The sequence below is a fragment of the Ambystoma mexicanum genome, chromosome 8 (genome assembly GCF_040938575.1).
Source record: "Ambystoma mexicanum isolate Mex_15411 chromosome 8, UKY_AmexF1_1, whole genome shotgun sequence".
Lineage (NCBI taxonomy): Eukaryota > Metazoa > Chordata > Amphibia > Caudata > Ambystomatidae > Ambystoma > Ambystoma mexicanum.
The window spans coordinates 729,233,705-729,256,979 of NC_090929.1; the positions used below are offsets into that span (position 1 = coordinate 729,233,705).

General features: G+C 48.0%; 1 protein-coding gene across 1 annotated transcript in view; it reads left to right on the forward strand.

Moving 5' to 3' along the window:
* LOC138472515 (trichohyalin-like) overlaps window positions 1–23,275 on the forward strand; it is a 1,377,820-nt gene that overhangs the window by 226,499 nt on the left and 1,128,046 nt on the right. Inside the window, exon 10 of the mRNA XM_069610736.1 lies at window positions 8,001–8,031. Coding sequence (XP_069466837.1) covers window positions 8,001–8,031 — 31 coding nt within the window. The remainder of the gene's footprint in view (window positions 1–8,000; window positions 8,032–23,275) is intronic.

Here is a 23,275-nt window from a genome sequence, read left to right on the forward strand (position 1 = left end):
TCCGAGATGACATTGCAGAATCTCTTCTCTTGCAACCTTGATTTGAATCAGAGTTGGTGAATTAGTGAAAGGTGGGGAGTTTATTTCACTGTCGGAACTGGAGAGCTCATGGGACAGGTCTCTATTTTTATGTATCTGCAATTGAAGGGTGTTCTAATGGCTAACAAGTGGAAATCTAATTTCTAAAAGGGACCGACATGTACTGAAAGTGTGTTGGTCACTCAATACACAGCTAGTGGGGGCTGATATCCAATATTTATCGGTCAGAGTTAATGGCTAAGGGAGGAGAGGCAGGGAACTTGAGGGAAAAATGGGCACAGGATTTGGGTTTGAACTTGAGGATGAGGTTTGGGAAAAGCTGTGCATTGGTGCACATGAAACCTCGATAGCCTGTCAGTATACATTGCATAGCCTCAAGTTATTGTATAGGTGGCAATACAACCCATTGTGGCTCTCGAAGATGTTCCTGCCAGTAGACCCTGGTTGTTGGAGGGAATGTGGTGAAAGGCTGTGCAAAAGTACATCGCTTTTGAAAAGAGGTGATAGGGTGTATGAGGGAGTTGGATGGGATTGAGAGGAAACTTGACCCAATGCTGGTGCTCTTTGGACTTGAGGAACAGGAAGAATGTAAGGAAGGCATGGTTATACAGTGGAAAAGGGTTTCGATGCTGGGGAGAGGGTATGGTCCTTAAAGGAGAGAGAAACATATGAGATGGAGAACATTATGGGTGCCCTTCAAGATCGGAGGCCTTCTAGAGAGATGGAATGATCACCATTTCTGAGAAAGTATAGAGCCTGTGGGAGTATAATTGAGGAGAGCAGTCACAGAACGGAGGGCGAGGGTCAGTGTTGATTTCTCACTCATAGAATGTGACAGAAGGGGAATGGATGGGGGTATAGGACAGCCCGCTGCACGGATTGGTCTTTTATTTTTTTGAGCTGCATGTTTTTACATATAAATGCTTAGCTCTCCTGAAGCGGAATGTCTCTCTGGTGTTGTGAAACCGTTATTTGGGGAGGAGGCTGAGGAGAGAGGAACAGAGGCAGCAAAATGTAAAAGACATGCATTATAATGGAGTCTATGTTGTCGGAACATCTCATGTCTTGTTTTGTGCTATTTCAATAAAGATTTAATTTAAACACAAAAATGTTAGGCTCTGTTGCAAGTAGTAGTAGTAGAAGTAGTAGTAGTGGTAGATGTAATTTATAAAGCGCCTCTATCCCATTAGTATGGCCTTAAAGCGCTTGTGGGGTGAATGCCCTCAGTGGACCGAAGTCCAATCTATGGGAAAATTGTCAGAGGTTTTAATGCATGTGTGCATTTGGCCAAAACGAAGTTGGGTGGGATGGCCGAGCCCCAGTTAGCTACCCATGTTGATCAGGCGTGTGGATGGGTGCTGTGAGAGGCAGGGAGAGTGCGCAAGTGCAGGAGACTCGTTATGTGTCCAGCTAGACCGAATTTTTGTCGTGGGACTTAGCTGCGTTATGATGGCAGAGATGTTGTACGTTGTTTTTTAGACTTGCGTATGGAGGTGGATGTGTACGGGTTGACGGCCGTGCCTGTGTCTAAAGTCCATAGAAGTGGTGCGTAAATACGTACCCTTGAGCCACAGTTGGAACTTTGTGACCATGGAATCTGATCATCCGGTCTGCCCAAGTCTTCAGAGTTGTAATGATGAAGACTGCATCATCAGCAAAGAGCAAACTGCTAATTTGCTCTCTACCGAGACTCGGCACATCCATTTTGAGCTCACACAAGACTGTTGCTAATCTGTTCATAAATAGACAGAACAAAATGAGGGGCTAGTATGTTATGTTATGTTACTTGGCATTTATATAGCGTGCTATATATCATTGGTATGACCTCAAAGCGCTGAAATCCTACCGGTAAAAGGAATTTTTGGTTGAGCTACTGTATTCAGGGTGGTCTAGGAGACGTTGGTGAGGTTTCAACAAAAAGATGGTGTTTTGCTATTTGCAAGAATGTCTGGATTACAGTCGTGCTCCGAAGTATCAGATTAACTGGATATTTTTTCAAAACCTGTGGCGCTGCAGATAGAAGAGCCTTAGTACATAGAAGCTGGCAGTGGTGGCTAGTGTGGCGCTGCCTGTGACGGTACCTGCACACGGCGGCGTGACGTTGCACGCTGCTGCGTGCAGCATAAATAAAGGGGGCGTTCCCGGCCGCGTCAGAGCGACCGGGAAGCCCAAACCATAAGAACATGTGTTGTGTGGTCCTTGTGTGGTGGGGGGCTTACGAGCATCGCATGGGGGTCAGGACAAACCCCCAACAGTGGCGACGAGTGGGGGATGATGCCTGGGCCCGGCGGTGACGAAATCCTTCAATTTCTTTTCTCTATGAAACAGAATCTTGACTGTGTTTCGTTTCGTGCCGTAGGCCGTGCATCACACAAGAGGCTGGCGGCCATTTTGTATTTCGGGCCGTGGACTTCACCGAGCTCCGGTTTGGGCGGTGAGTGGCATCCAGGCCTAATTTTTGGACACATTAACAGCAGGCAGTTTATACCTGCATGCCCATGCCCAATTTTTGAATTTTCATTGAATCTTGGGCCTACTACGTTGAGTGTAAGCGAGGAGAGGGGGTACAATGGCTGGGCCTGGGCAGCCCTAATTCTGTTTTCACTCAATTTTTGGAACTCCTGCGCCTACAAGGTGCTGCAGCAGCTGAGGAGTAATCTCTTCATCATCCTCTTCATCATCAAAGTGGGGACTTTATTCTTCTTCATCCTTTTCATCATCAGGAGGGACTGCTGCAGCTAAGGCTATTCCTTCTTCTTCATTCTGTTCATCATCACATCCAGCTGCTGTTGCTGTGCATGAAGCTGCTTGTGGAGGGGGACACTCTTATCGTCTTCCTCGCTCCCAGGTTGGACTTTTCTTTTGCCTGGGGGTGTGTGTTTGGACTGTGCTGTGGTGGTGGGTGTTGAGTTGCGGCCCCCAAACTACACGCTGGGGGTTCCTGTGCGCTCACGCCCAGGAGTGCGATTAGTGATGAGGACGGTGATTTGCCATCATTGCGCCAGCAGCCACCTCAGGACGGTGGGCTAGCAGCTGCCCAACAGCAACCTCTCCAGGCCAGTGGACAGCTGGCAGCTCCACAGCAGCCGCCTCAGGACGGCGGACGACCAGCAGCCATACAACAACCTCCTCAGGTCCAAGTAGGAGGTCATGCTCCAGCGCCTCAGGTGCCACAAGTGGTACAGCCCGTTGCTCATCCAGGACATCTCATCATGGCACAGGCGCATGCTCATGCGGCCCTGCAGCCCATCCCTGAATTTGACGTCTCGGGCCCGCCATCCAGCTTGGTGCCCAGGTGGAGGAGGTGGGTTGACCGCCTCGACATGTACTTTAGGGCCGCACAGGTGACTGATGATGACAGCATGCTAGCAACCATGTTGTACTCGGCGGGACCTTTGGTTCAGGAGACATTTGAGTCGCTTCCACCAGGGGATGGATCCTATGCAGCAGCAAAGGCAGCACTCCAGGCTCACTTTCTGTCACTTGCTAACTCGGACTACGAACGTTTCGTCATGCTGTCTGCAAAACAAAGAGGATGAAACTTTGGACACCTGTGGACGCCTAAAACTCCTGTCGCCTCGCCTGTCGCTCGCCTGTGCATGGGGTGACGCAGATGACATGATAAGAACTATGCTCATCCAGGCGTGCTCCTTGGGCAAGCTCAGTAGACAGCTCCTAAGAGAACCCGGCCTCACGTTACCACGCATCCTGGAGCTGGGGCGGTGCCATGAGGTGTCTGAGGCTCGGGCAGCAAGGATGGAGGCTGGATCGTCCTCCATCAAGAAGGAAGAGGTGTGTGCCATGTGGCGGGGTGGCAGAGGAGTCCGGAGACCTCCTGCGGGACCCCGTGACAGAGCTGGAAGAGCGGGTGAGTCCTGCCAAAAGTGTGGGTACGACCTTCCCCACCCAACGGAATGCCCAGCAGCCGGAAGGACATGTGGAAGGTGTGGGCTCCCCGATCACTTCTCCCGGGTGTGCAAGGCATCCCTACCCGTGATGGTGCCGAGAGACCCGGCCCGGTCCGGGTTTCACCAGAGTCACCCTCCGAATGTTGCCCAGGTGGACCAGAGTGAAGAGGATGCCCAGGTGGAGGAGGCAGACGAAGAGGAGGAAGAAAACATATTCTTTGTCTCCAGTGTAGGAGTCTTGAAAGGGAAGAACAGAAGACAGCCAAGGTGTGTGGTGGAGGTCAACAGGTCGCCAGTCCCGGTCCTTGTCGACACGGGAGCCTCAGTCAACGTGATCGCCCGTGGACATTACGACGCCATGGACGAACCTCCCAGGCTGGTTACACCGAAAGCTTGTATCTTTGCTTTCGGGGGTCTGGAACCCATCCCACTGGACGGTGCCTTCGTGGCGAAGGTGGAGCACGACGGCTCGCGGATCACGGCATGCTTCTATGTGACGCCGGTAAACACTAACACCCTGCTGAGCTGTGCAGTGGCTGAGGCCTGCGGCATCGTCAGTTTTGCATATTCAGTGTATCTGGAGGACATTAATGACCTGCTTGATAAGTATGCAGCCCTATTCACCGGGATCGGACGATGGCTGGTGACCCAGTGAGGTTCCAAATAGATGAATCAGTGCAACCCATCACCCTAAAACATCGTAGGGTACCTTTTCACCTTTGTGAACATGTGGACAAGGAACTGGACAATCTTGTGAACCTCGACATAATTGAGAAGGTGGGGGGTCCGACTCCCTGGGTGTCCCCGATCGTCGTGGCAAGAAAACCCAAAAAACCAGAGGCCGTCCGAATCTGTGTCGATATGAGGCTGCCGAACAAGGCCATCAAGCGGGAGAGGCACCTCACTCCAACAATTGATGACATTATTGCCGAAGTACAGGGTGCTCGCTTCTTCTCCAAGCTGGATCTCCGAACAGGCTACTACCAGGTGGTCCTACACCCTGAATCAAGGTACATCACCAGGTTTACAACACATCGGGGACTGTACCACTATAAAAGACTGAGCGGAAGTCTTTCAGAATATCACCCGGGGCGCCCTTGCAGACTTAGAGGGCGTCCTGAACATCAGTGATGATATCCTGGTGTTTGCCAGAACAGAGGTGGACCACCTGCGGAGGCTGGCAAGGACTTTTGAGAGGCTGCAGTCGTTGGGCCTCACCCTTCACAAAGAAAAGTGTGAATTCCTGCACCCATCCATCGAATTCTTTGGCTTTGTGTTTAAAGAGGGGGGGTGTCACCAGACCCCAAGAAGGTCCAGGACATTAAAAAGGCGCAGCCACCTGAGTCAGTATCTGATGTGAGGAGTTTCCTCGGCATGGTCACGTACTGTGGACGGTTTATTCAAAACCTTGCCTCCAGATCGGAACCCCTCAGGGCCCTGACGAAGAAAGACTCCACCTGGCACTGGGGACCTCTTGAACAAGCGGCATTTGATGACATCAAGGGTGCGCTGGCGGCTGAAGACACAATGGTGTTCTTTGACCCTGCATTACAGTCGGAAGTCATTGTGGATGCCAGCCCATTCGGCCTGGGTGCCGTACTCACTCAGATTGGTCGTGATGGGGGTGTCCGTCCGGTGGCCTATGCCAGCAAGGCGCTATCGGAGACGGAGCAGAGATATTCGCAAATCGAGCGCGAGGCACTGGCGGTGCTCTGGGGCTGTAGACATTTCAGGTTATATGTCCTGGGTCACCCGGTGACGGTTGTGATAGACCACAAGCCTCTGATTCCCATCCTGGCTGGGTCATCGTCCAAGCTGCCGGCAAGGATCGAGCGGTGGATGCTAGCTCTCCTGGAGTACGGGGTCACCCTGGTGTACCGGCCCGGGGCAAACAATGCAGCCGATTATCTCTCTCGACACCCGTGTGCACAGGGGGGAGAAGAACAGGACACATGTTCTGAAGAGGCTGATGACCACGTCTGCATGGTGGTGGAGGCGGCCACTTCGAATGCCATGCCCCTGGGGGTGCTCGAAGCAGCATCAGAGGGAGATGAATGCTTTCAAATCCTGAGACAGTCCATGCAGCAGGGCTCCTGGAAGTCGGTGCTGGAGTGCCTGGCGGGGCGCACTCAGGAAGCCAAAACTGGGCTGGAACAGCTGTGGAAGGTCAGGGAGGAACTGTCATTCTCATCATCCGGCCTGCTGCTCAGAGGTGATCGCATTGTCGTGCCTCAGTCCAAGGTGAGGGACGTGATCACCCTTGCTCACCATGGACACCAAGGCGCTGCAAAGACCAAGGCGAGACTAAGACTGAAAGTATGGTTCCCGGAACTTGAGTGGAAGGTGGACGACTTTGTGGCGGCCTGCGTTTGGTGTCAGGCGGCATCCCCCTTGCAATGAGAGCCCGTCATAGAGGCGATGCCTCGAGGAACGGGACCCTGGGAGGTGGTCGACGCGGACTTCTACCATGATGGGCACACACTTCTTGGTGATCGTAGATGAGTACTCCAGGTACCCTGAGGTGGAGTTTTTGAACTCGGTGGCCTTCGAGCATGTGGTGGTGGCCGTGGAGAAGGTGTTTGCAGCCCATGGTTTCCCCCACACCTTGTGGTCCGACAACGCGGCGCCGTTCCAGAGCGAGCGGTTCTGGGAACTGATGGAGAGCTGCGGGGTACAGCACAGGAAGATCACCCCTCTATGGCCAAGGGCTAATGGCGAAGCCGAGCAGCTGATGCGAACACTGAACAAGACCTTCAGGATTGCCCAATGCCAGGGTCAATCCCTCCAGATAGCCCTCTATCAATTCCTGCGGCTGTACCGCACCACCCCGCATGCATCTACAGGAGTGGCCCCGGCCGAGGCTCTCTTCAAGTGGTGCCCTCAGGGTTTGGTGGGGGTAATCGACGACCAACAGGTGGAGGTGGACAGGCGAGTGAGGATAGAGCAGGAAAATATACGGCAGGGGCTTTGCCCGCAGCGGCTGGAGCCGGGTGATGAAGTCCTCATCCGAAACAGACACCCCCATGGAAAGCTCTCCCTTCCCTACCAGCTGGAGCTGTTGGATATTGTAGCGGTCAAGGGGTCCATGGTGACGGCCTCGGATGGAAGATCAGCTGTCACCCGCAATGTGAGCTACTTTAAGAAGTTAGGGGATCCGAGAACTGACCCTCCCCCTGATCCGGACCTGGCGGAGACCCCTGAAGACATGGGAGAGATTGTGCGCCTACCTGAGTCCCCGGCCCGGGGAATGCCTGTGGACAGACTACCTGTGCCGGAGGTGAGCGGGAGGTACCTGGGCGAGGGAAACCTGCTCACCTCAGCGATTACTTGCTGGGACACTTATCTGATCAGCCTGAGGCTGTAGACTGTTAAGTAGGGAGACCCCGGTGGATGCTAATAAAGGGGTGTGTGGGGAAACTGCTATTAAGTGTTGGTATTAGCAGTGTTATTTGGTTTGCAGTGTGTACTATTAAAGTAGTTGTTGTTGTCCTCCCGAAAAAGGAGGAGTGTGGTGCTGCCCCGTGACGGGACGCGCACGCTGCGGCGTGACGTTGCACGCCTCCGCGTGCAGCATAAATAAACGGGGCGTTCCCAGCCACGTCAGAGCGACCGGGAATCCCGAACCATAAGGACATGTGTTGTGGGGTCCTTATGCGATGGGGGGCTTACGAGCATCGCATGGGGGTCAGGACAAACCCCAACAGCTAGTGAAGAGGGTGCCGGAATGAACTGAACACAGAAAAGTAGCAATTTGTATAGTTAACAAACTTTCTCAAACGCTATGTAACCCATGGCCGCAAATCCTCTAATGGATACACCCCATATATGCAAATCATATATTTTTTATGCCCTTATTTAAATAGCCTCTACAAGTTAAATATGTCGGTGTGTCGTCTGAATGTTTTATCCTATATATGTAATTCATGTCCACCCACTTCTGTTATTCATCTGTATCTCAAATATACGTTTTAACTGAATGTTGTTTTTAATCTGTGTGAGATGGGATTTGAGAAATGAGAATACATCACAATTCTGTCTTGCATTTTATTTCAGCAAAAGAAATCGGATGTAAAAATGTTCAACGGTAAGTATGCCCATCTGCTATTTTGACTTTTCTTGACTATTACAACCCCCCACCAAAGTCCTACTAAATGTAATCCAGAGAGAGAGTTTTGACCTTTTTTCCTGTGCCAGCTGTCAATATTATGAACTTGCGTTATGTGTCACTACTGTCCAAAAAAAGTAGACAAATGTCGAAATCACTTCTTTGCTATTACTGTTTTGAGTTTTTCTCGAAATGTGATGTATAGAGAGTGTGATGAATCCACATCATTTTAAATCATGCCGTTTCAAATATTATGATGTTTTTGCATGATTTTTAGACTCCAAGCGCACACTATCATTACATTCCATAAATAAATATTTTTTTTTTAAATAAACGCAGATAGAATCCTCGACATAGATATTATTGGCTGTCTATCCGAGGCGATCCTGGTCAGCGACTTTTGTGTGATGGATAGGAACCTGGGAGATCAGGATTATTACCAGGCACCCGTTCAAGTGTATTTATATGTAATAGGGGTTGTCATTTGGCATCTTAGTGCCAGCTTAGTCATGGGTAGCAAACATTGGTGACTAGCTTGTAAACTGTCTGGTGTGGTTATGGCCAACAGCAACAATGTGCGTACAGTTGCATGGCGTAACAATCCCCTGTGGCTTTTCAAGTGGGAATTAGGCCCTTTTTGGGAAAGCATGTTTTGAAAAATCACTTTAGTAAACCTTTATTTTTTCCTTTGTTCATGTGTGACCGAAGCCACACCTTAAACCACTGACTTCTATGGACCCTCATGCATTTATATCCATTTACCTCTAAATTCAGACAACATGCATCACATCCTTATCCACACTCAGAAAGTTCCTCGCCTACACTTAGGGCCTCATCACGAGTTTGGCGGTAACCCTTAAATGGGGAGGTAACGCTATTACCACCGCATTTAATGGTCCGCCAGATCCTGGCCTTGGCGGATTTCCCCCTAGCTGTTAGCTGGGGGAAATCCGCGTTAAATTTGCCGATTTTCAGCACTAGTACCGCCGGCGGGAAATCCGCCGGCGGTAATAGCGCAAATTTTCCCCATTGGGCCCAATGGGGAATGAGGAATTCCCGAATGGGCCCAATGGGGAATGGGCACTAACCGTTCCAGTTTGGCAGTAGGGCTAATAGCGCCGGCGGTAATGCCGCCAGCCTTACCGCCCAACTCGTGATGAGCCCCTTCGCCTGACAACACTCTAGGTACTCTCACAATTGCCACAAGCTCACACTCCCCTCTACCTCACCAGTGTGCAGTACACATGCACCCATTCTCAGAAAACCCTACACAACTTTAATCCACTTAGCACTCAGTCACATGCACTCAGAACAGCCCCGCTCACATTCAGTACACCCTGACCTAGACTAAAAATACATATAACCATATCTCGTACACTCAAGCCTACACGCAAGGACTTTTTCGATACACAGCAAAACATCCTGACCCACACCAGCAACACCAAAACTCATTACATGCTCCCCTTCACTCATCACTCCAGCACTTTGACATCAGAAACCCTAACCTACCTCTGCACAGTCCTCACGGGCATGTTACTCTCTAATCTAGCAGAGTCCATTGATCATATGCTCACATCTTTAAATGTTTTAGGATTTTCTGAGGGGAGAAAAATATTCTCTGAGCTTTTCTTCTCTACCTTTCACGTCACTAGGCAGCTACAACATCCGGGCTCGTGTCTGTCTGTTTTGACCCTCTTTGAGCCTACTTGTATTCATGCTGCCTGCCCTTCAAAGGGAATGCTTAAAGCAGGCAGGAACAGTTGTACACAGTTAGGGGTGGGATGCCCTTTCATAAGTGGTGTTAGTAGTTTACAGAACATGGAGGGAAACACTACATGTACTTAAAGGTGGAGAAATACTGCACCCTGATGTTGGTGGAGAAAGGAGACTGTGCAGAGACAGAAAAATGCCACAGAGTGCCAGACGTGTTTACAAGGAGAACCATACAGCATTAAAATAGACACTAAGCACACAGTGTTTCCCACCTACAAATAGATCAGACCAGTAAACTGGGCAAGTACAACTAGCATGAGTTGGTCGAATAGTAAATCATGACCTGAGGGAATAGAATATACCATATATGCACACAATGAATAGCAGGATGCAGAATAGTACTACATCTGAAAAATCTAGGTGTAACAGTGTAAAAAACAAAATACATTGGTTTTCGTCTCCATTAAACAATACGCCTGTTAGCTATAGTGCTGTTCTATTGCATAGGAGCATCTTCCTATCAGCCTCAATACAGTCACACTGCTGATATATTTCCCTAGTTGGTTTGTTTGGCAAACTGCTTACATGAAGATAACCACAGTGCTGTGTAAATACTGTAGCCATCTTTGACTGGTGGATTTGGCCACTTATATCACTGTATCGATTTGGAATGCTCTCATTTAATGGACTGTAATATGGCATTTGTATAGCACCTATTACTATTGGTATGGCCTCAAAGTGCTGTAGGTGAACGCCCTCGGAGCACCGAAGTCCCCGATATGGGAGGTTCGTCAGAGGTGATTGGAATGCTTGTGTGCATTTAGCCAATACAAAGTTAGGTAGGGGTGGCCCAGTCCCTGCTAGCGACCCATGTCTAGCTGGTATGCGGATGGGTGCTGTGAGGTTGTCAGGAGAGTATGCAGGTCCAGGAGACTGAATATATATCCAGCTAGACCGAATTTTTGTCATGGGACTTAGCTGCATTCTAATGGCAGAGTTGTTGTGCGATGGGTCTTTAAGTAGCGTAGAATTGCAGGTGCGTGCGGGTGGGTGGGTGGCCTTGCCTGCGGCTGTCTTCCATCAACATGGAGTGTGATACATACCCGTGAGTAAAGGAATGGTTTCTTGTTTCGTTGACATGACGCAGGTCCTGTATTGCACAGAGTGCCAGACTACTTTCTCTGGGTTGTTCAGTGCATTCTTTGAAGAACTAATTGAATTCCCAACATATCTGGCAGGGGGTTAAAATAACCAGGAGATGCGTAATGGGTTTGTCCGGATGTGGGGGAACCCAGGTCTTCGGGGCTTTACGCATGGGGAATCAAGTTCGATATTGTGGGTGCTTGGACAGAAAATGAGGATCCCCTATTCTGGTTGATTTGATGAGGGATGACAAAGTGTACTGCAGTGCCTGATCTCAGGGTTTCTAAGGGGTGAGCTTGTGTTGTAGGTATTCTGGGCCTGTCTTGTGCAGAGCATGGTGGGTGATGCACATGTCTTTGAAAGAGGACCGTCGCCTATCACGGAGCTACTGGAGGACACTGAGGGTGGGTGTGAGGTGCTCTCTGGAACTAAGTGCTAGGAGGAGTATAGCTGCAGTGTTTTGGACCCTTTTGTGTTTTCGGGGTTGAGACACAGGGATGCCCAGTTGTACGCAATTAGCATAGTCTAGGCGAGAGAGGACAATGGTTGTGATTGCTGTGAATCTATGAGGTTAGGAGAGGTAGGGGAAGAGGCATTAGAGAATGCAAAGGTGTAGATAGCACAATTTAGAGAGAGTTGATATAGTATGAAAGAGTCAGATCTGCATCCGTGGGACATCCCAGGTTTTATACAGAGTTGGAGCACCTAGAGAGGGCAGCCAATGGGTAGGTTTGGGGAAGATGGCAGTTTTCCCACAGATCATGAGTTTGGTTTTTCCAGGATTGAGGAAGAAGTATTTGACCATCATCCAGTTATCTATTTCAAAGAGACAAGAGGCTAAACTGTGGGATCTTAGGGATCTTGAAGATTATCTGGGTGTCATCTGTGTAGTTTTATCAGGTTAGGCCATGTGAGCGAATGAGAGCAGGGAGGGGACTCAGGTAGAGGTGGAAAAGCAGGTGGGTAGGGAGGCACCCTGAGGTACTCGGTTGGTGAAATGGTGGGTGGTCAAGGAGAAAGGAGGTAAGTAGATAAGTTGCGATTGGTTGGTGAGGAAGGAGGCTATCCACATCAGAGCTGTATCCCCGATTCCAAGCGAGTGGAGTTTGTCCGTGAGGGTGCAGTGGTCGATAGTGTCAAAGGCTGGCGAGAGATCAAGGAGGTTAAGTGCGGCACAGCTTTCAGAGTCTGCGGTTCTTTCAAGACTAGGGATGATTTGGTTGCTTGCCATCTGAAGCCAGACTGGGCGGGGTCGAGGAGGAGGTTGGAATCTGTGAAAACGCATAGCTGTGAGTAGGCACTTGTGTCGATTAGTTTGGCTATGAATCGGTTGTTAGAGATAGGTCTGTAGTTTGCGGTTAGGAGGATGTCAACAGAGGGTTTTATGAGCTGGGGTTTGATATAGGATGTCTTGGACGCTGCTGGGAATGGATTGGGGTGGAAAGACCAAGTTAAAAAGGTTCAAGAGAGAAAAGACTGAAGATTATATTTTCTAAATAACCTTCAGTCTTTTCTCCCCTGAACATTTCTGACTTTGCCAAATCCCTGCCCACACCCCCACCCACACCCCCACACCCCTACTTATCTTGCCTCTGACTCACTGGTCTCTGCAACGCCTATTCCCTTTCACTTCCGTGATCAGGAACCGGCGTTGCAGGGTCCTTTCCTTTTTGGGGGGGTGGTAAAGTATAGTGAACAGGGGTTTCAGGGGACACCCCTGCAGCCCTTTTATTTGGGGGGGGTTGGCTGTGGGGGACTCCCCCGCAACCCCTGCTCACAATATAGTGAGCAAGCGCACAGGGAACACCCACGCAGCTGTCAGCACTGAACGCATGATTTGGTCGAACTTTTCAGCCGTTCAGAATTTTCGAATGGCTGACATTCAGCCAAATCACACATTCAGACATATTTTTCCAGTCATTTTGGGTGAACCCGCTGGGAATGTGCCTGATGTGAGGTAATGATAGATCTTTCCCCTCATTCTCTGGCCGACCTCCCTTTGCCCTCCTCCTACCCCCACCTGCTAGGCTAAGAACCTCAGGGTCATCTTTGACTCCACACTTTCCTTCTCCGCCCACATCTCTGATGTCTCTAAAAAGTCAAACTTCCTACTGCACCTCCTCAGAGGTACTATGCCTTTCCTCTTCTTCCCCCAGAAGCTCACTGTCTCCCAAGCTCTGGTTCTCCCTAGGTTGGAATATTTTAACAGCCTCTTTCTAAATCAACCTGTCTCTAGTCTTCGCCTTCTGCAACTAATCCAGAACAGGACTGCAAGACTTGTCCTTGGTCTCAAGCTCTGGGATCGTATCTCTCCAGCTCTGAAATCTCTCCATTGGCTCCCAGTGGATGCAAGGATTAAATTATAAACCCTCTGCATTGTCCAGAAGGCTTTCTGGGATACCTTCAGCTAACCCTCTGCAAATACCTCCCCTCTCGAGCGCTTAACTCCTCTACCTCTAACTCCTTCAGAGTCAGTCGTTTTTCAAAGAAACAAGCTGAGGCAGATCTCTGTCTTTGGCTGGGGCCTACCTCTGGAACAGCCTCCCTGCCACTCTAAAACTTGAGGAGAACCATCTCCGGTTCTGGAAGCACCTCAAGACCTTCCTCTTTGCTTCTGCCTCCGCCCCCCTCTCCCCTGCTGATCTGTTCTCTCTCGGCACTGTGCACCCGGCCACCCTCTGTCCTCCGGGCCCAGGTACCTGCTCACCCTGCCACCCTCCCGCACTGCCTCCGGGCCACCCCTTGCACTGGGCTCTGTATCTTTACCCATACAGTCCCCCCCAACCATTTTCTTCCTGCACTTAGCATACCTACCCTGTCTGCTGCCTTAAACAAAGGACTTGCCACTTGCTGGCTGCACTACCACTGTTTGTTGCATTTATTATTTATTTATTATTATTAATCTGTTTCTTCTTTGCTCCACACTTTTGACTTCTCCCCCCTTCCATGCACTTATCCACTCCCCCTCTCCCATGCACTTGCGCGTTCTCAGTGTCACTGGGCCTAGTAAGATCTTTATTTTGCTCTCTCCTGTTCCCCTCCCTTGCCTTGTCGCGCTCTGAACCACTTGTGTACGAGCACGACAGAGATAAAATATCAATTCAATTCAATCTTGCTATGCTGCCTGAACAGGTTGAGGAAAGAATATCTTTTAAGAGAGCGGGAGGGCACAGGTTGTCCCGGGATACTGATGGGTGGCTGCCTACAAGTAGCTTCAGGAATTCAGGTGGTGTGATGTGAGAGAAGGAGGAGACGATGGGTTCTGGGGGCAGTGGGGATGACTGCTCTGTAGGGTGTGGGTGCAAGTGATCGAGGTGGGAGTGCTGCTAGTTTAGTGCCTATGGTGCGGTTTCTTTACACTGCTATGGTGTGGAAGTGGTCCGAGAGGGTGTCGCAGAGTGCTTCGCAGTGAGGAGGGAGAGAGGGAGGAAGTGCAGGGAGGGGACTTGAATTCTGAGATGATCTTGTGGAGTTACCTGCTGGTGTTTCTGGTCAAAGTTTTGTTCCAATAGAAGGATGTTTTGTCCTTCTGGATATCCGCCTTGTAAGCTTTGATCTGGCAGGTGTATGCAGCTCTATTCTGGGGTCCTGGGTCAGCCCGGCATCTGCGTTCCAGGGTGTAGTTTTGTGTTTTGAGGGATTTGAGAGAAGGTGTAAACCATTTGGGTGAAGGGCCTTGTCTGAAGGGGGTGAGAGGTCTAAGAGTATTGGAGAGCCATTAGTCAAAATGACTGATGAAGGGGAGATTGGGTTAGGAGGCAAACTGGGAGTTAGCCACGTCCTGAGTTACTATGACCTTGTTCCACAGTGGGAAGCAGGTGGACAGTCCAGGGATAGTCTGGTGGGGAGGAGGATATGCAGTCGATAGCATGAAGAAGATGGCTGCATGGTCCTTCCACATTATTGGACAGGGGAGTCAGATTGGTAATCAGACCGGAGGAGTTAAAAATTGCATCTAGGGTACGTCCTGTGGAGTGTGTGGCACCTGATACCAGTTGAGTCATTTGAAGGGCTTCCAGGTTGTCCAGGGGTGGTCGTGTCATGGGGTTAAGAGAGACATTGAACCATATGTTGAGATCTCCTAGCATGGTGAGGGAGGGGTGGGTGACCAGGATGCTTGCTACGGAGTTGATGAGGGTATCAGGAAAGTTTCTGTTGTAGCCGGGTGGTCTGAATATGAGTAAGAAGCTGTGAGTAATAGAAGGGTTGATGAGAAATTTCACTAGGAGGGATTCGCAGTCTGCGTTGCAGGTTTGTTCCTCGGAGTGTGAGATGGCGAGGAGTGATTTGTGGAGGATGGCGATTCTGTTTGTCCTGCTGGTTCTGTTGTGCATGATGAGTGCAGCCTGGGAGGAAGGCTTGTGCTCAATGTATCAGAAGTCATCAGAGAATCTGGTTTCCATGATGAAAAGGATGTCAGTGCCTTCAGAGGATATGAGGTCGTAAATATTGTGACTATTTCTGGCGACAGATCTGGCATTGATTAGTATGCATGAAAGTGTGTTGCTAAGTAGGTTACTTGCAGAGGGTCGTGGAGGAAACTAGTGGGTGGGTGGTTGGACAGAGGTGGTTAGTCCCAGGTGAGGGGAGCAGAGGGGGGCAGGCCGAATGGGTCAGTGAGGCCAGGGGCAGAGGTCCCCTGGGGAGCCTGTGGGGTGTTGGAGGGGGGTCAGTGTGAATCAGAGGATGGTTAGGGGGAGCAGAGACCAGAGGAGAGCGGGGGTTGATAGGATGAGAGGGGTTGTTAGGTGAAGCTGAAGTGCCTCTGTTGTGGGAGGAGGGGGAGGATGCTGGGAGAATTCTAGGCGTGTGTGAGAAGAGCGATCACGAGGTGCGGTTCCTTGGGGAGTGTTCCAGGGTGTTGGTGGTAGGAGGGTGTGTGTGGGAGGGAATTGCTGAGGTATTCTTCAGCTGAGTTGTGGGATCAGCGATAGGAAGTGGAGACCTAAAAGTTTCTGCGTGGCAACAGGAGTCGTGGAGTGGGGTCTAAGTCAAAAGGAGGTGAACAAATGAGACTGGGATGCTGAGTTCTACAGGTGAGCAGAGCGGGGTGAGTGGAGACAGTGCCTGGAGTGTTGTAGAGTATGTTGAAGAGTGATTTCTATGGGTTGGGTGTAGGTGGGGAGGCCTGTTATGGTTTAAGTGAAAAGTGCAGACATGGATCAGGGGGGGATATGGTAAAGTGTGCAGAGATGTAAGGGTCTGGGTGGTTCAGTGCCTGTGTTTTAAAGGATTCTGAGGTGCCAGTGGTGTGTGTGTGAGGGTCAGCGGGACAGCTAAAGGAGGGGTATTGTAATGGGTAGCCCGAGCAGCATTTAGGGATAATGCATTGTTCATATAGGAGAGAGGGATGGGGATGGTGGGAAGGGAGAGGGTAGAGGTAGAAAAGGAGTGGGTAAGGAGGGTGGCAGGTGGACTGGGGTGGTTATGGAGGGCATTTGTGTAGGAGGTGCCGCAGGAAATGTCTGGCGAGGCGGGAGGCGGGTGGGGGTTTTTCCCCCGGGGGACATTCGGGTGGAGGCAGGGGGGTGGGTGAGTGAGGGGGAGAGGGCTTGGTGAGGCCAGGTTTCTGGTGCATCACAGTGCCCCTAACCTTGGAGCTGTTAGGCATGCTGTATAATGTGCTGTATTGGTCTCTGATGTAAGATTCACCTTTATTTATTTATTTAATAGTTATTTATAATGCACCTAATACCGTACCTGAGTTTGGTTTCTAAGTGCGGATCAGCGTTTCAAACCTCTGTTGCTTTGCGTGGTCTTGCTTGCAAGTCCAGCGCGTTGCCCCTGTGCTACCCTCCGGTAGCACAAAAGCACAATCTTGGTGGGAAAGTTGCAGGGTGATGGCAATAAATATTGCTATATTCAAAGTACAGGAGGCTTTGATCCCAGGCTTACATAGTTATTCCGGTTGTAGGACGGAGGGTAGTGACGCACGACCGTGGCTGGAATTATAATGCAGGAAACTATTGAATCCCTGGCCCATGGCACTATCCCGGTAGGAGGGTGCAGGAAAGAGGCACTCAGTACAGATAGATTCAAAATACAGGAGGCTTTAGGATTCCAGACCTACAGTACTATTCCAGATGGAGATGTAGGGTTATGGCCCAAAGGAGTGGGTGTGTTCAGAGACTATCCAGATTCAAAAACGGAGGGGTTTGCCCCAGTGGTTAGAATCAAAATAGAAGCTAGATTCTAAAGTTAACTATGTTCAAAACAGTGGCTATATTCAACAGCGTAGCTAGATTCAAAACAGTGGCAGGATTCGAAATGCAGCTAGGTTCAAAACATTGGTTACAGTCAAAAGCGCGGCTAGAATCAAAAACAGTGGCAGGATTCTAAATGCAGCTACATTTAAATCAGTGGCTAGAGTCAAATCACATAGTACTAGCTGTGCACACAAATGGTTGCCCCTTACCTGATTGTTGCAGCAGACAGGAGTGGGGATATTGGCTTGACCCAGGGCAAACATGCGATGGAGGTTTCTCAAGGAGGTGTCCTTTGTCTGGCCCTTAGCTGGCAGCCCAGGCAAGGCTGCCCTGGGGGTTGCAGCTAAAAGTACTTCCTGGAAGACGCAGCCAATCAGGGAGTGGTGGGCTTGGGAGGGGAGGAGATGGATTTGTCAGAGGAATGGAAGGAGAAGGAAGGCCGGGGCGGCACAATGGAATTACAAAAAAGATGCCTAACAAAAGAAACACCTCCTCTTGGCCATGGCCTTACCAGCTAGGATGGAGGGTCCAGAGGCTCAGAAAGCACATAGACGAATCAATAGATTGGTCTGTTAACTGTTTGTGCTCTGTGGCATTGCTTTTTATTCATTTCTAAGAGTAGCTCAGAAGCCTTCATAGGCTCTCTAAAATATGTCTAAACCATCTCAGAGATCTGTTTAGATGACATGTCCCTTGATATGTGTCTGCATTGGGTTTGTTCATATGATATGGATCAACACTTTGGAGCTCATTTTGGGGCCCCCATAATATTAGAAACATGCCTGAAAGCCTTCTGTAAGGCATTTACCCACATATCTTACGTCACGCCTCATTTTCAAGTGTATGTATGTCGAAGAGGAGGGGTGGAACGTAACTTACGCTTCCGTGGATCCCTTCTTCTCTGCCATACAAAAATTCCTGCATTTGCGCAGGCATATATTTTCATTCGAGTGCAAATGCTGGGGATTCCTATGGAATCCGCCAGGTGTTTTGTTGTGACTTACCAGGTACGTGCCCCAATCAAGTCCTGGTCACTCCAAGGCCAACTGCTGAAACATGGAACCTAGACCAGCAGGTCTAAGTCTCCTCACTAGGAAGGAAACCTTCCTATTAATGTACCTCCCTGTTATGTGATGTCACTAAACGAGAGGTTAATTAATCAAAAGAGAAAGGTGGAGAACAAGCAACGCAAAGGACACCAGATGAAATCAAAGTATACAAGAGTCAGGGGATTGGGCAACAATACACAATGTATTCTAAAGCAGGAGAGAGAGGATCTAACCTCGTGTTGGTTGGCGGTCCTGGGCACAGAACGTCTGTGGGATGTTCCGGGGGAGCGGGTGTTTGAGGTGGGCTGTTCTTGCAGGCAGGAGTTTCTACGAGAAAGGTAGGAGGAGTAAGAAAACAGGGTGGATCAGTGGTGTGACCAGTGTGTGGCATTAAGGAGAATTATTACCGGGAGCTTCGGAATGATGGAACACGAAGGAAACGGGAGGTAATTCAAAGGGTTATCCAGATGCTGCAACCAACGAAAATGGGAGCGTAATAGGAATGTAAGTGGGTGGGTTAGTAGGACCTAATTTCGTGGGCACGAGGATGCTCTAGCGACCGGGGAGGTGCACTTTAATCAGCAGAGCGTCTCTAGTCCAGTACACTAGCTCAGGGTTGGGCAGAACGGAAGTCCATGAAACAAATGGTCATCGGCGTGCAGGCAGCAGAGCAGTCCAAATCAGCAGGAGAGAGGAAATCTGTAGGTGTATCAGAAGGTCAGTGTTTGCCGAGAACAAAAAGTGCCAAGTGATAGGCAGGCAATTCCGTGGATGAGGCTGGGTCGGTAAACCAGAGTCAATGATAGGCTGAAGTACACTACATGCGGCAAAGAAGTCCAGAACCGGAGCCAAGGTCAAAATCAAGGAGGCAAGACTGTAGCAAAACAAGACGTAACTCTGAAGCAGGATACAACTTCAATTTGAAACGGTTTGGTCCGGGTTTGTTCCGTATTTATGTTGATGGGGAGACTGGGCGTGACGTGTCATAGCTGATCACATGACCGGGTGAACGGCCGTTCCCCTTGGCAACTGCATACACCGAAGAGCAATGCCTTCTCCCACAAAGGCGTCCCCACCATTGCCAGAGTAACCTCCAGCGATGGAGGAAAGGGGAACTGATGCTGTACGGTGACCGGCTTGGCACAGCCCCACCACAGACTTGAAGGGCAGTGTACGTTGATATTGCAGTGCATCCCTGACATGTTTACACCACAGTACATGGCAGGCAGCTTTTGCTCATTTTGCATGGTGGACTTCAAAAGGGCAGCCTACCAGTGTGTAGGCCTATTTTTGCCCTGCTTTTTTGCACTCTGTGCAAATGATGAACATTTGGCCATGGGGACCCATGCATGCAACAGTACACACGTAGTGGGTCCCTGCTGCCAAATGCGTGGGACTCCAAAATGAGCTCCTTTGTGTTTGATAAGCAATTCAATATGTGCCTATAGGTTTTAATATTGTGGCCAAAGCACTTACCCCTCATCAGTACTCTGTGCAGATATAATATACTACATAGATATACCACCTATATAATTAATAATCATAACATAAGGACAATATTTACAACAACAAAAGACATTAAATATATATACACATAAATATTCCTGGTAAGTTAAAATCTTACATCACAAACCCTCAATTTTCTTTAAAAATAATTGCCAGATGTGAAATGCTGCCATAGTTGTTATCATAGATTCGCCAGAAAACACTGTTCCCTATAAAATTATTCAGACTCAACATTTTCTAGTTTATAGACGAAAGTACTATATCCAGCTTTATAATTAAGTAAACGTAGAGGACACTTAGTAAGACTATGACAAATGGTTTCAACATCAGCTCAGCATAGTCTACAAAGTCTAGCTGCATGAGGAATACCTTTCCATGCTCCCAGTATCTCTTGGGTCGGTCGCTGAGTTATTGGCATATGTAAAATAAAATCTCGAATCATCTTAGGTTTACATTTTACAAGATAGTTAAACGGATGAAGAAAATTAAACCCTTGTCTCATATAGTCTGAAAATGTAGACTTGGATGACAAATGTCATATGAGTTGAATTCTGTCCCATAGTTTCACTTAGCTTTAAATTCACTAATGGCTATAGTTAAAATAAACAAATCTACTCTAAAACCCAATTTTATTTTAAAACTTACGAACCTTGGTTTCGAAACCTTTAAATGTTTTTGCTTGAATCATCATCCCTTTAGCCATAAGTGAAAAATATTTTAATACGTTCTCACAGCTTGTATCCAAGTCCAACAATTTGAGATAAAACACCCCACAATTTAAATTCCAAATTGTTAGGAGAGGGGTTAGTCTTAGTTGATAACTTTGTTCGATACACACTTAGGTAGTCCTAAAAATATTTCAAAATGTTCCCTTCAAGTGTGTGTAACCACAACACTTCTCTTTCCAAATATAGTAACAGCCAGATAGAATAGCCGTAACAAAGTAGCTTTGATATAATTTGATTAAGACAGCTATTGAGTACACACCTTTATGTGCAACAAACAACTTAATCAGCCATATTTTGTTAAAATTCTTTGTCTCAACATAATTTTGCAAGATTTCAGCATTTACTCGAGATGACTTAGGTATTCCTAAATAAGTATATTCCTGACTACTTCAATATGAGAATACTCTAATCTCCAAACAAAACTGCATTCCTTCTTTTTGTTCCCATCAATAATCATTATTTTGGTTATATGAGGATTTATAGGGAAGCCATTTAGAGTTTTATATCTGCCAAGGGCCTGTATACTACGCTTCAAACCTATCGCAGTCCTATCCAGTAGGAGAGTGTTGTCAGCGTAGAAAAGCCATACTAGGGCTTATGCCCCAATTTTGGTGGAACAATTTTATTCTCCTTGCAGCATAATTGCATATCTGAGACAAATAAGTTATAAAGGAGGGGTGCTAAATGCATCTGTTTAACCCCATGATTAGTTACCATATCAGATGAGATAGCACCTCTACCATTCAGCCTAATATTAACTAAATTTCCATCATATAAGGCCTGATTACATGTTTGGCGGTCCGTAAACAAGGGTGCCAGTAGCAACGTACCAGAACCCTTCTGGACCACCAAACTGCAAGTTTGCTGGTAGGGACAATGGACTTCTCTCAGGCCCGACCTGCCTGGAGATCAGGCCCTTACCAGCAGTGTTTTCATTGAAGCACTGGCACTGTTAGCAATGGTGCTGGTGCTTCAGTGACCCCATTCCCGTGGGTCCTATGGGACTCCACGGGAATTGGGATTTAGCGTTCCGCCGCCTGCCATGATATTCCTGTGACACAGGATGTCAGGTGGAGGAAACAGTGTTACAGGGTTGCCGGTAACCCGCTGCCTACCAGCGTGTTTTACCAGCAATCCCGTAATGAGGGCATATTAATCATCTGTAATATTGAGCAGTCACAGCCCCAATTAAGCATTACCAATATTTTTTTAGAAATGAGATATCACAAGCAGGTCCTAGAACTAGGTTTACTATGTCTAAGATTGAAAAACAAAATGTCATTTGCAGATTGCATAAATGCCAACATTATCTATTCCATTGGGGAGACCCTAATCCAGTTCTAGTTTAAACCCAGCATTTTGGGACTTGCAGATTTAAGTTCATGTTATGTTTTTGGAATTTCTACAGCACACCATTGCCATTTGCATGGTCTCCAGGTACTCAAATCCAGGACTGGACTAGTATGTTTCGAAAACAATTGATAATGTTGGCATGTATGAGGTTGTGTTTATTGTATAAGCAGACCATTAGTCCTGGCAGCAGAAATTCATGTTATGTTAGTGAACTTATTGCGTCCCAACACTCTTCAGGGAGGCTGTTTTGACTTTCTTTTAAGGTGAATCCAATTAAGTTGCTAATGCAGTCTCTAAGGATTATGGGAGCTGTAGTGAAATCATTTGTTCAATTCAGGTGACCAAGGAAAGACTCCCCTCCAGGAGCATACATCTTACCCTTAGCAGGGGGAGGGGGGAAAACCATAACTATGGTTCTCCACTGTAGGGCAAAATGTCCCCGGTGTTGCAGCCTCTGGAGTCCAATTTAATTGGATTCACCTGAAAAGAAAAACAACACAGCCTCCCTGAAGAGTTTTGGGACATGAAAGTGCTAGGAGGAGGAGAATAGCAGTATAAATGCAGCAGAAGGCATCCATCCCTGTGAAAATCTTTGCAACATTTGGGATCTAACCCAGTGAACTGGACGCTTTGGGATTTAACCCTTTTTCTTTCTTCAGGTAGTATATTGGCCATGATTTGGAGTGCACGCCTCACCCCCCTCTTGTTATTACACTGTATAGTCTATTGTTAAGACCTTATTGCAAACACTGGGTTCAGTTTTCATCTTCATAATGTAAGAACAACGGTAGCAAACATCAGAACTAGTAGACAAAAATAATAAAAAATCTGGGATTCGAAATGTAGAACAGTATCAAAAGGGGGTTCAAATACCTATTGATCATGCATATTAATATTACGGTTGTAAAGTTGGATATGAACAATCAACCCAATTGGACATGTTATATTATTTTGTATTTTTTTTTTTTGAAAAGTTGGGCAGACACTTTGACTGGAAGCGCGTACTTGTATTAACAGTATAGATAACGAGGCTGTACCTACTCAGTGTGCCTTTACATAGTTACAATGATATGGTTTAGAGGAAGACCGATGTTGATGCTTTTAAATAAGTAATTGGATAACAAATGAACATACATAAATATGGTATAGATTTAGGCATTGGGTCAGTATTTATTACAAGAATGTACTTTTGACATCTGGCTAAGGTAGACAAGGCTGTTGGTAAGAAGTGTCTTTGGAGGGTAAAAGATACCCCTTATCAGGTTAGAAGATGGAGTTTAAGTTAGGTCTAAATTATTTCTGTGGATAGGATTGCTTTGATAACAGAGTGGAGTGCATTTCAGTGATGTGGGTAGTGTCCCAGTGTGGATGGGGACAGATGGAGTTTTTGGAGTTGAACAGTGAAGAGCACTGGGGTAGTTCAAAGAGAGATGCAGTTTTCAAGGTAGTGCTGGGTTTAGGACATGTATATACTTAAAGACAAGTAGAAGAAATGTGAAGAGGGAGACATTTTGTTTTGATAGCC